Source organism: Doryrhamphus excisus, linkage group LG7 (genome assembly GCF_037039965.1).
Source record: "Doryrhamphus excisus strain RoL-2023G ecotype Guam linkage group LG7, RoL_Dexc_Guam_v1.1, whole genome shotgun sequence".
In the NCBI taxonomy this organism is placed as follows: Eukaryota; Metazoa; Chordata; class Actinopteri; order Syngnathiformes; family Syngnathidae; genus Doryrhamphus; species Doryrhamphus excisus.
The window spans coordinates 12,599,741-12,613,543 of NC_136363.1; the positions used below are offsets into that span (position 1 = coordinate 12,599,741).

Sequence of the window (13,803 nt, forward strand, 5' to 3'; positions counted from 1 at the left end):
ACATAGCCACAGTACCGAGCACAGGCGCCCAAAGTGGAAGAAAACACCACAGTTATGTATAGCAACACGACCAAACAGGAGTTTGTCAGCTGAAGAGCAGACAATCTCTTAAAATGGCTTGTTTTCGCAATAATAAGCAAAGCAATCTCTAGATTTCTCAGCCCTTCAAAACCCAGGTTATACTTCACTTCCTCTGCTAGCAATTAGTCTCCACGATGCGATTTGTCAAAAGCTAAGCCTTTGGTTTCCATCGCTCTCTCTCTTTCCCTCTTGCCCTGCCAGCTCCAGTTACAATTGGCTGCTTCCTGCGTCGGGAAAACATAAGCCCTTTCCTTCGCAGCAAGAAGGTGGCCTGAGGAGCTGGCCAAGGCTGAGGCTGAAAAGATGGCCGGGCCTTCAGGTAAAAGCCAACAAATGCGCTGTAAACAAAATCAGAAATCTGCCACATTGAGCAATTTCATAAAGGGAACTCTTTCTCGGGGCATTTGGGACTTGGGTCAGTGTACAAACTCGATCAAGAAACAGGACCTATTGATTACTGGCTCAAGAAGTACGTTGATGTTTTGTCAACAAACACAAATAAAGATAGTGAATACAGTGTTACACTGAAAAAAGTAATTTAAAAGTAATAGACACAAAGCCCTGTTCTAAACTCCTGTTTCCCATTTGACGAGGGAACCTTGTTTTCACTCTCTCAGCCATGGCATGTCCGCTTGGCTCTATTGGCTCAGTAGCCAGTCTGCATGCAGTGTGAAAGGTAATGTGATCTCACGTCATGTCTCCGAACATCACTGACCCCAAATCTAACTTGTCTATCAATATTTTTTGACTAATAGACATAAGCAAATGTTGTGCAACTCTGACTGTACTATACGAGTGTGGTCTCGTCAATTTTATAAAGCCACTCGACCGTTAGAATCTAAAAGTGTGATAATCATCAGCTGCATTAACACTCACCACTATTCCAACATTGGTTCTACTGCTGCAATACACTTGTTCATAAGCACCATTCAGCTCCACAAAAACCTCTATGTGCCACCCCCCCCCCCCACACACACACTCCCATCAGAATGCATTCAGGTACTTGAAGGGCTCACAGTGAGGAAGGAGACGTATAGTGTCTGGGTAACAAGGGACCTGGAGAGCCATCAAACAGCCAGACATTTTTCTTGGTAAATCACTGGTGGAGTGAGGAAACTTTGGAGAGCGCAATTAACAACCTCAAGGTCAAAATTCTCTGGAGAGCAAGTGCTGAAAAAGAAAAAAAAATCCCCAGGCATTTTTCCTCTCCCCTTTCTCTCCAGCCTCACAGCTAAATACTCATACACGCTCTCTCTATCTCCTTTACCCCCCCCCCCACTTCATTCACCCTTTTTCCTTGTTAACAACCTCCCTTCATCCCCTTACCGCCGCCCCCCCAAGCTGCCTCTATTATAGATAAATGTTACTCTGTGGTCGGAGGCGACACAATTTCTGGAGCAGGGCCGAGAGTCGGTCGCAGGTGTGCAGAGGATGGCAGTCATGGATCTTAATCTTAAGGCAATAACGCCGCTGCTCAGCAGAGAGGTCATTTTTGGGGTATCTTGCAAGACAGCTCGGGTTCACGGGCTCTCCAAAAGGCAGAACAAAGTCTTACGGCACTCAAGCACACTTTATAATTTGGGCTGAAATTGATTTCATGACGGCCGGCCTTGATTTAGCACTTGACGAGCCCGCATACATCTGTGGATTTACAGCGACCAGATCCTAAAATAATTAAATGTCAAGTGGATGCTGCTGGCTGGAAAATTGGGCACCTTATTAAAAAATTTCAAAAGTCTTTACGACATTAAGTCGGGATGAACATGGCTGAATCTTAACTAGATGGACACTTGTAAATGGAGACAGGCCCTCATTTCTAATCCTGGTTCCTTAATCTGGATTACAGGGCAGTGTAAATAAAACCAGGTTGAAAAACTAAATGGGAATGTTCGCTGGTTAGCCTGAGCGTCTTACCTTTGCCAGTGCTTTCACTGAAGTTTCTGTTGGCAGGATTACTCACAACATCTCAGAGGATTAATTCATTCATTCATTTGTCTTGATGAGCTCGCCATACTGGTTATTAATATTCCCGCATAGGGATGCGGCCTTCAGCTTTACAAGCATATTTTTCCCACTCCATCACCTTGCGTTGCTCCTCACAAAGCGCCACTCTCTTGCTGTGTGTGTATGGTCCCGGCTCCGCCTCCCCCCACAGACACAGAGAGACTGTATGGCTGACAACAGGTCTCACTCTGTTTGCCGTTGTTCTATGAAGCAAAGTGGGAACCCTCTTCCTGCCTGTTTGTACACAAGAGACGAGGAAAACAGAGATGCATGCACCTGGCAATATATGTACATAAATCCAGTTCATTATTATTATTATTATTAATTATTTGCCTTTTTTTCTGAATGAAAAACCTTGCCATGTTTTAATCCTGAGAAGATCTTGTGACACCTCCAGTGTCATTCCTTCTAGGCACCTGTTTGTTTGTTAGCAAACACCCCTAAAGAAACATTTATAACCCAGATATAGGACATAACGTCTTTGGACGCTTTCATACTTTAACATATTTGTGCTTGGCAGGAGATTAAAGCTCACCTCTGAGGTCCAGAAAGTGTGTTTACAGAACATGATGATGTCATAACGAAGCAGACCTTGACAAGGTCACATTACCCTGTGAGACAAACCTGTGATATTTTGTCTTTGTTTGGACGGAACCAAAAACATGTTTTGTGACGTCAGAGCCACCTTGACGACCGTCTGGCCTCGCTTTTGATGCCAAAAGTCACAAAGCGTCTTTATAACCTTGAAAGTGGAAGAATCGTACTGAGTTCAAAAAGGCTTTGAGTAAACCTCATTTCCTCATCTCCACAACATTTTTCTTGCAGCCAATACAAGACAGCCCTTTACCTTTGCTTGTTTGTGCACATGTGAGGATGACTATACTGACAATTCCCCACGCTAACGATGTCTTCGACATACCGGCTAAATAAAAATATGGCCGACTCCAGTGCATTCCTGTCTGAACTCTGCTTTGGGACACGGGTGTGGCTGGCCACTTTATTCATCAGCATTGCCTTGCCTGCACAGGCTTTTATTTAGACAGTATCCTTCATCCTCATTGATTTTATTAGGAAAATAAACAACATCTTGTCTTCCAAAGTGATTGTTGCTGAGTTGAGGCAAGGCCAGCCAGCCAATCAATAAACCATTCCCCAATAACCATATCAATATTACAGCAATCCTCGTGCAGGGCGGTAATTACAACGGGCCAGGTGCAAAACTTCAACGTGATCTGTGCCATATATTCAATTTAAAGAGAGCTCTTACCTCCTAATGGGAGGAGAAAAAAATCAATGAGTCGTCGACAAATAAATTTAAAACCGGGCTCGGGGCACAGCGATATAGGTCCTCCCGACCCCACCCCCCACCGGGTGACTTTAACTGTACGTTTCACTAAGTTGACATTGATTGGACAGCAGAGGAGTAATGGTGGAGTGATGTTCAATAACAGCACTCTGCGTTTTAGGAGGGAGGTTGGAGGGGGGGGCAGTGTTTCATACAGTACGGAATGGCGAAAGAGCGCTGTTGCGCTATTAGACGCCACTTCACGTCTAGTGCGCCACAGACTATTAAATGTTTGATTGCGGTTCTGCTTGGATGGTTTCATTATGCTGACCAAATGAGAAGAATATTGGCTTGACTACATTTCCTTGACCCAACCATAGGGAAAATCTGTTAAATATTACCTTTAATGGGAGGTACTGGGAGGGAGCTCATTTTGTGCCCATTGAGGGCTTGGTGCTTACCTTTTTGTCCTCATGCATGGTGTTAAATCATGAAATTAAAAAATGAATGAAAGTGTTTTCCTTCGTATGAAATACTCCAATTAACATACTCCTCTCCCGCTTCCAAACAGACAGGAAGAGATTTCACTTTGTGCATTGGTTGACCTTGGCACGTTTGTACAAAGAATACCGGCATGAACAGAGTGAGCCTTTTTGTGAGCCCTGCAGTCTCTTTGTCTCGATGGGTGGAGGCGGGGCTGCTAGCGTACACACCGAGTGCTGAAGATCGTAGCCTCATGAGGACCAATGCAAGGTAACGTAGCATAAAGATGGCAATATATTGTCAGATATTTGTTCTATTTTTGCATTGTACTGGTCATGTTAAAATGTAGTGTTTTTTTCCAAATGCCACAAGATGGCAGTAGCTGCATTTGACGTATCATGGGTGGTCAGTATCAAGCAATGTTCAACCCTCAATGTTGCTACTCAGCTGTTGGTGTGAAACTTGCGCTTGTTACACTGACTTTTCACATTTCGTAACAAACAGCGGCGCTCCAATTATCGCCTGCTTCCAATTATCACCCTGTCCTCTTTCCAGTTTTTGGTAAATAAATGCCCCGGCTGTAATTAAAGCATTTAAGTTCTATGAATAAATTAAAGATGTAGTGTTTTCATTTATCGCTTGCTGGTGAGGTAAAGTGACTTCAATCTACTTAAGCACATTCCCCATTGAATCCTTGCCACAAACATACGCTATAATTGGGTGCATATTTTAGTTTCAGTTTTATGGGTGTATTTAGGCACCTCTATGAGTATAGTGTGCTCCAACAAAGAACATTTGAATTTTTTTGGGGGGGTGGGGGGGGGGGGGGGTAAATTCACTTGAATACATAGACAGGATAGCACATGATCAATTATGTATCTCTATAATGGAATAAAAGTTGACTCCTGTCAAAATGTAGCGGGCCGCCAAAACGACTGCGAGGTCCACGGGATGAAATGGGACGTCATGTGATATGAATTCAGTCAAAGATGACATAACCATGTCATAAACCTTTGCTGAACTTTGCTCGTATGAACTCCCTCCAGGCCGAATATCACACTGGCTGTCAACTAGCTCTGCATGCTTGTGTAAACACAGACACATGCATGCATGGGCCTACCTGGAGTGGGGGACATCAATGCTGGAGGAGACCACCTTGCGCTTCTGCTCCAGCAGGGACACGGAGCGACACGCGTCCAGCTCCCTGCCGCCACGCTTGCCGCCGCCCTCGCGCGGTTCACACTCTCCCGCCTCTGGGCTGAGGGAGCAGCCGTCTGTCTTGTGGCCGTTTGGGGCGCCGTTGAGGGAGCTCTGCGTGGAGAAAGACAGGAGAGTCAGGACAAGAGTGGAGAAAAGCGCCCATGAGGCTTGTAAACAAAGACGCCCCGTTGCTGGTGATAAACAATCAGCTGTTAAAAAGTCACTTATAAATAATTCTTGAGCACACTTCCTATTTAAATGTCACTGAAATATTATATAGGAAAGCTATGCATTTTAAATGATGGGCTATATGGTCTAGGGATGCTCCCATGGATCGGCCACTGATTAGTATCGGCCGATTTCTGTGAAAAAATCTGCAAATGCAGAAAAAAATGGTTTCATTTCCCATGTTTTCATAAGACTCCAAATGCATCAAACTAAATTCAGGTTTATGTCAAATAAAAATCCCCTCAAATGTTTCTTTTTTTTAATAATGGTCTAGGGATGCTCCCGTGGATCGGACACTGATTAGTATCGGCCGATTTCCATAAAAAAAATCTGCATATGCAGACAAATGGTTTCATTTCCCATTTTTTCATAACACTCTAAATGCATCAAATTAAATTCAGGTTTATGTCAAATAAAAATCCCCCCAAATGTTTCTTTTTTTAATAATGGTCTAGGGATGCTCCCATGGATCGGACACTGATTAGTAATGGCCGATTTCCGTAAAAAAATCTGCATTTGTCGGAAAAATAATAGCACACACAACACTGTAGGTCAAGGGTCTCAAACACGTGGCCCGCAGGACACTAGTTTGAGGCCCCCGCCTTGATATGAAAGTTTAATGTTAGTGCGCGCAAGTTTAATATGGATGCTGTATGGTATCATGTACCCAGAAAAAATTATTACATTTGATTAATGTTCATGTTAAAGGTTAAATAACTGTTAAAGTTATCCTCCCTATCTGTGAGGAAGTGGTAAGTTTTTGGCTATTTAAGTTTAAAGGAAATAACTTGAAGGCTACCGTTTAGGTCGCTAGCTCTCTAGTTTGCGAGTTAGCATGTGTCTCAAGACCCTGCAGTTGTGCAATATGTTGTAAATAAAAAGAGTATAAATGTGACTATAGTCATGTTTTGTCATGTCTACAGGGCTCTAATAATGCTTTGTTCATTTTAATCTGAAAAAAAAAGTTTGTCTACCCACCAACTAAGAAGTTTTTATTATTTGCCGTTTTATTATTATTATTATATTTATTACTTTATTCTTGATTTGTTTATTTATTTTTCATTTATTTTTTTATTTTGTGTAGAAAAATAAAAAGTAAGATATTTGAGAACAGTGGAATGTTTTATCAGAGCTTTTCTTGTAGAAAATTGGAACCAAAGCGAAGTTTTTTTAATTTTTCTTGTTTTTAATAAATGCGTTTTTTTTTTTTGGAAAACCTGATGCGGCCCAGTCTCACCCAGACCCTAGCTCCAGTGGCCCCCAAGTAAATTGAGTTTGAGATCCCTGCTGTAGGTTTTGACACACCCTTTCCCCCTTTACATGGTAGGATGAGTTGCGCTGCTTGTCTGCAACCAGCAGGGGCGCTGTTGATTCAGTCAAGTTGACTTCATCGATTCTTCGTTTTACACATTGCCACAAAAGAAAATGTAGCGTTTTGCAAGTGTGTCATCATTTTGCTGTGTATACGCCTCCCTGAAGATTAACATCAACTCTTCCACACACACACACACATATACGCGAGCAGGAAGGAGACAATTAAAGGCATCATTGCCCGGTTTGATCACACATCAGCGGGAAGGCTTGCTGGAAACGACCACCGTGTGGTTGGCCACCCGGTGGTGCGAAAAACGCACAACAACAACAGGAAGATGGATTATGCCCGGCTCTGCAGCGATGAGGTGTCGTTGCTGACTGCACGGCTCACACTCCTTTGTTCCGTCTGGCTCCTGAATGCTGGCATTCCAGAGGCAGGAAATTGTGTCTTCATGACAAAATGATGAGGAAATGTGCAGATCTTTCTGATGCATGCATGCCTGTTGTGTAACCATATCTCTTATAACTTAGAGTGGTAGCTTAGAGTGGTAACTATAAGGAAGGGCAGCACTGGCAAAGTAAAATGGCTAGGTAAAGCGGGATGATTGACATAGAATTGGGAAATTGTACTCGTTGCGACCTAGGAACAGGGCACGTGCGTCTCACGTTCTGGCTGCTCAGTACAATATGCCGGGGGAGATGACAACAAAGGATGCTCAAACACACATGCACACACTCACAGATAACAAGTAGTGCACTCCTCACCGGGACAAAGAGACTGAATGACTGACAGGAGGGTTCACTCGCTGTTCATTTTGCCATAGAACCAACAGATGCACAGAGTGAATCCTCTTGTCGTCCAGCCTGTTTGGTAGATTGAGGAGGGAAAAAAAACACATCGAGGCAGGCAAAATGATGACGTTTGTTTTTAGTTATTGCGTGGCTAATTGATTTATTGATTATCGTGCATGCCTGAAGATTATTATTATTACATTCAACACATCAATTCATCTTAGCAAGCTTAGCAATCAGTCTGGCTATACTTTACGCATACATCATTTGCCAAAGGCTGTGTTTACACTTCATTTTGACAGCGCTTCACTTGTTTTTACACTTAATCTTTTGAAAACGTGTTAGGGGTGAAGTCACCGCCTCTTTAGCAAGCTTCCATATCCACTGGACGACATGTTTAGCATCCATCTTTTGTCAAAAGGCTGACTTTACTATGATTAAATGTATTCGAGTATGCAGTCAATATAAAGGTCGCGTGACGGCGACGGCAGACATTGGAGCAGATCGATTCAAATTCCACTGCGCATGCATATGGCCGAGCGCCGAGGTGTGCACCTTCATGGGTCAAAGGTCACCATCACCCATAGATTGAGTGTTGCAATTCCAAGCAGAATTTCTTTTTTTATTGCATCTCATGTTCTTTTTTTAAATAGTAAATGTGACATTCATCATACATAATTAGCATTCAGACCTGACCTTGCGTTTACAGCATGCGGCTCAACCAACCAATTAGAACAGCTGACACTGGTCCGCCCGCCTGGGATCATCGCGTCAGAACAAAGAAGTCTCCTTGCAAAATAAGTCATTTCCAAAGTAACGCCTCTTTGTTAGCAGTGGGAAAAACGCTTGCAAATTACTCTCCACAGCACAAACAAAAAGTCAACAAGTGGCTATGCCTGCTAAACCAACCCCCCCGACTGGCTTTTCTGCAGGCGAGGGGGTGTTGTTGTGCCGGAGCGGGCGCAGAGCCAAGCATCCAGATTCTTTGGAGAATGCCACCCGCTGCCGACCTGGGGGTGCCCGCTTTGTTGGCTGTACAGCTGCTGCTGTTCAAACGGGGCTGCATGCCCTCACAAACAACTCCCACAACCACCCCCACCACAACTACCCGACTTGGGACGTTTAAAATAGCACCACACACACATCCCTGCAAACAAAAAGCAACAAGAGATGCACACCCCTCCTACTCTTCATTTTACGGCTTGTTTTCAACCTCTGTGGGGGAATTGCTGAAAGACACTTGACCATTGTGCAGCAGTGACCATGTTGGCTTTTGTCCACACACACAGCAAAAACAAGCAATGCAATCAAATGCAAGTGTATATTAGATATTTATACGCTATATACAATCAAACATGCCTGGATTTACATTGCACAACAATGCAAGCACATGCAGAATGTAAACAGAACCTAGTTACTAAAGTTCTGTGCTGGACATTGTTTCCATCCTCCTCAAACACCCCATGGAGCTGCTGCCATGTGACACCGCAGCAAACAAGGTCATCATCACAACTAATTAGTTCCAAACGTGTGCATCATCAAATCTCCATATTCTCCTTCTGAGCTCAGCACAGCAAAGCTCTAAAGCTCTGTTTGCAACTTGTGCTCAACAATGGCAGCCTTGTTGTGAAGAATGCGTTGATGTTTCATCTTGCTCCAATAGGCAAACTATGCATTGCAAATATCCCCGAAGCTTCTTGGGTGCACCGGCGTTTAAAAAACGGGGAAACGAAGCCCGGTTCTGTGCACCGGTCCAAATGGCTGCAGCCAGGGCTGTTTGTTTGCTTCAGCTTACCCGCCCACTAGTGCACATAAACATTGCGCAGGCCCCATCCGAGCCCTTTGTCCTATATATTAAAATGTCGCCAAATGTCATGACAGAATTGTTTCTTTTGTACGCAGTATATGTTTATATTATGTGAGTTTCGAATTACGCTTGATATTTGTTGTGCACAATAGAGGAAGCGGTTAAAAGGCTGCAAAAGACCACCACCAAAGCCCGCCAGCGAAGCCGTGGAGCCGGTCGACCCACACATACCTTCAAGCTGGACTTGAGCGGTCCTTTCGGTGTAATGTGGTTGAACCCAGCGGCTATCTCGTCTTCGGAGAACTCCTTAAGGCTGCCGTCTTGCAGCAGGACCGTGTAGACGCTGCCGTTGCTACGCCGGGCCCCCGCCGCCACCGCCACTGCCGCGCCGTCCTTGCTCTCCTGCTTGACAGCCTGGACCACTCCTGTCACCGGGGCGCCCTCTCCAGTCGGGCTCGGTGCGTAAACTCGGCTGCCGAGGATCGAACGCTTTACCAGGCGCCTGGTGTGCATGTCTAAAAAAAAAGGTCCGGAGCGAATGTGTGTACGACGGGTGAAATATTACAGCGTTAAGGCTGGTAAACAACGTCGAGGTGGAGAAAAACACGCCGCCGGCCGTGACAAAACGTCAGGAAGTGGCACCATACTCGGAAGAGGTCGACACTCGAAGGGCGCCGTCGTCGACTTTCACACACACTCCCGCTAACAAAACGTGAAAAACAATTCGCTCCACATCCAAACCGGCTGCCAATCTTCCTCCTATTTCGACCTGTTTGTTTTCTCCACTAGCTTGAAGAGAGGTCGGTCGGAAAACCCGGAGTGAGCGATCTTCTTTCCGGAGCCGCCATGTTGCTCGTTCACGATTGCTCAAAATGGCGGCTTACTAGCTTATTAAGCAATTTAGCGTCGACGGATGTTAATAAGCGCGTCGAGTTGTACACACATAACATTGTAGCCTTCGCTGCCATGCCCTCGGAGGGGGTGAATTTGGTTGAAAATACACCCTTCCGTCTACTCCAGGCCCGTTCCCAATGTACTCCAGTCCGGAATGAGCTCCAGCCCGGAGGAGTCTGAACCGGCGGAATGCTGCCTGTAAACATGTGCGGTCCCGCGGTCAAGACGGGCTGCGATTGGTCGATGGAGCACACGCCTCCACAAGCCCCCACCGCTCCCCTCCTTCTTCCTCCCCCGACAGAAGGCAACACAAGCTGGGGAGAGGGGAGGGGAGAGGACGCTTCATTCAAAACAATGACGCAAGGAAGGAAAGGAAGCTGGGAGGGAGTTTTTAGGCAGAAGACAACCACACTTTATGCTTTAACCCAGTTGTAGATATCTACCCTACTTTTTTAAAGTGTCATGGGACTTCCACATTCACAGTAATAGGCTTGAGATTGAGAACAAAAATGGCCGACACTCTGCTTTTGTGAAGTCAAACAAAGAAGACTATTCACCATAAACATGACAGTTTAATCCTATTAAATTACTCAAATCCTACATCACAGTATGCATTTCATGACCGGAGTAGTAATTAAATTTCAATTTTCAAAGTGTTCTCCCTCGCTTCCTGTTTGTCTTAACTTCCTGTTTGGCCTTCAGCCCAAAGTCTGCCATTAGGCTTGGGCTGTTACACTTGTGTGACAGTTAAGAATGCCAAACAACGAGATGCAAATACCCTTTCTTGTGTCATACAGTGTCAACATCTTCATTTTCACAGGGAATTACTTATATTTACACTTTAAATTATATTCATTGGCCGATCAAGCAGTTCAGCTTGAGCCCTATGAAATCTGACTAAAGCAACAAGTGTCCCCATAAAAGCTAGCTGGCTAAAATCTTATTTTGCTTGTAAAATTGTATCATTTATAAAATAAATAAATAAATAAAACAAGCACATTAAGTAAGTAAGACAATGAAATAGTTAGTATTTATTTTGAACACTTCCTGTTGCCGTATTGGGTGCTTGCATGTCTGTTCAGGGCATCAGTGGATGGGAAAAGTATTGTGCGGAACTTTGCTGAAAAGTGTGTGTCGCTAGGTAACGCATCTCGGGGTGAGACGAAGCAGTCTAAAGGCGTCAAAGTGTGAAGTTAGCAGCAGCAGCAGCAGCAGCAGAAAGCCTGGAAATATTAGAATGGCAAATGCAACCAGGGGCGTCACTACAGGTTCTGAGGACAGGGGGGGCTTAGCCTCCTGGAGATGCACAGAATATGAATGAAAGTTGTAGACATTCAAAAAAATCCAAAAAACAAATAAGGAAAAAGAACCGGGATATAACTTTCCCACTTTTGGACAGATTTAGTAGAGATACTCAATTGTTTTAGGCCACCATTAAATTTACACAAAGGTCACCATCACCCATAGATTGAGTGTACACACAAGTACACACAATCTACACTGCTAAACTGCTGCTCAAGCTCTGCAACCATTCTGTCCATAATAATCATTATTATATTATTAATGAGCCTATTATTATTACTATCATCATTATTGTTCTTCTGATTATTACTACTACTACTACTACTGCTATAGTAGTAGGCTAGTATTAGCCTGCTTATTGGCTTGCTTATTAGCCTGCTTTTGCCCTATATGAAATTTGTCAGAGATTTTTTTGTAAAAAAAAAAAAAATCAATAAATTTTTTTTAAAAAATCAATAAAAAAATATGGCCGGCACAGCGGTCCAGTGGTTAGCGCGCAGACCTCACAGCTAGGAGACCAAGGTTCAATTCCACCTTTGGCCATCTCTGTGTGGGTTTTCTCCGGGTACTCCGGTTTCCTCCCCCATTCCAAAAACATGCTAGGTTAATTGGCCACTCTAAATTGTCCATAGGTATGAATGTGAGTGTGAATGGTTGTTTGCCTATATGTGCCCTGTGATTGGCTGGACACCAGTCCAGGGTGTACCCCGCCTCTCGCCCAAAGACAGCTGGGATAGGCTCCAGCACCCCCGCGACCCTCATGAGGAAAAAGCGGCAGAAAATTAATGAATGAATGAATGAATAAAAAATATCAAACTATTTAGGGGGCTTAAGAACATTTTAGGGGGGGCTGAACCCCTCTAAAACTAAAAGAGGCCTAATGACGCCACTGGCTGCAACTGTATAGCACCTTTTTCCAGACCAAAAGAAAAAAAGAGGAACCACACTTTCAGTTATTTTGTGCTACCAACATTTCACAACTTCTACTTCCCAAATTAAAAAAAGTTGCAGACTCTTTGCCGGAATAGCATAAAACTGCAAAATTGTAGGAAAAATGTAGGAAAAAATCTCATACGTCACCTTCTTAATGACTTCATAGTGCGCTAAGTCCTTTCTAATGAGCCTTAAAGACTGTTAAAATGCTAACTAATGGCCGCCGGGCATGCAAGTCAAAGTGACCACACGCTTCTCCTTTAATGTCATCGTTACAGATTTCGAATAGAAAGCCTCGTGTCATCAAATATTTACACGCAGAGAGCAGCATAGTGGACTGACAGATGTGGCCATAACTGCCAAAACAGGCTTTGCCCCCCGTGATGGACAACGTGGAGCTGTCCGCTGCTTTTAAAGGGAACAAATGGCCTCATTAGAAGGGCCGGTGGAGGGGGACCGTCCTCACCCCAAAGGGGCGGGTATGGGGGGTGGTGTGTATGGTGTTTCCTGCAAGTGATTTTGGGTGTGCATCCATTGCTGTGGCCCCCAATCGGCACTAAAACATCTCAATGTGGCACATCATTTCCTCTGGGGTTCTTTATAGCTGCCTGTGTGTGTGAGATGTCAAATACACAATCCCGTCACTCAATCAACCTTTTTGTGGTGTAAAGTTGTTCCCCAATTCATGGCTTTTCCTCGTCATTTTCATCCCGGCAAAGATCCAGGCTTTTTTTTTATTAAGATGTGTAGTGAAGCCTACTTAAGCTGTATCTAAGGTGCATGCTCAGAGGTGGTATCGTGTCCATGAGGAAGGATAACTGTGCAACATTTCAGCGTGGCGCTCAAAAGTTTGGAGACATTGACCCATGTTATTCATTGGGAAAGTGTCTCCAAACTTTTGACAAGTACAGAAGTTTTGTTTCCATCATATACGGCTTATTTACTCTCATTATGTCCACTATATGTTAATGGTAATGGTTAATTTCATTTGAACATGCATCAGATTACAATTGAGTGCATCCCATAATCAGTTCCCAGTTCCACATGTCCAAAAGGAGTAGGAAGAAGCAAAGCTTATTAAATCCTACCCCTCCATCTGGTAAAAGTAAAAGTATATTGGGTAATACAAGCCATTTAAAGCCAACATTACAATCCATTGATTAGACAATAACCCCTGCTATAAACCATCCAGAATAAAACAATAACTGCTAATGTGAGAGTCTATTATGTTATTTATGTCTAATGTTCATTCATTTTCTACCGCTTATCCTCACGAGGGTAGCAGAGCCTATCCCAGCTGCGAGAGGCGGGGTACACCCTGGACTGGTGGCCAGCCAATCACAGGGCACATATAGACAAACAACCATTCACACTCACATTCATACCTATGGACAATTTGGAGTGGCCAATTAACCTAGCATGTTTTTGGAATGTGGGAGGGAACCGGAGTACCCGGAGAAAACCCACACATGCACGGGGA

At 44.1% G+C, this 13,803-nt stretch overlaps 1 protein-coding gene across 1 annotated transcript in view; it reads right to left on the reverse strand.

The window, feature by feature from the left end:
- The window catches only part of znf704 (zinc finger protein 704), a 40,175-nt gene extending 29,902 nt beyond the window's left edge, over nt 1-10,273 (reverse strand). The window contains exons 1-2 of the mRNA XM_058046869.2: nt 9,426-10,273; nt 4,974-5,164 (exon numbers count right to left, since the gene is read on the reverse strand). Of these exons, the coding sequence (XP_057902852.1) occupies nt 4,974-5,164; nt 9,426-9,707 (473 nt within the window). The 5' untranslated portion in view covers nt 9,708-10,273. The remainder of the gene's footprint in view (nt 1-4,973; nt 5,165-9,425) is intronic.
- Between the last annotated feature and the right edge of the window lie 3,530 nt (nt 10,274-13,803).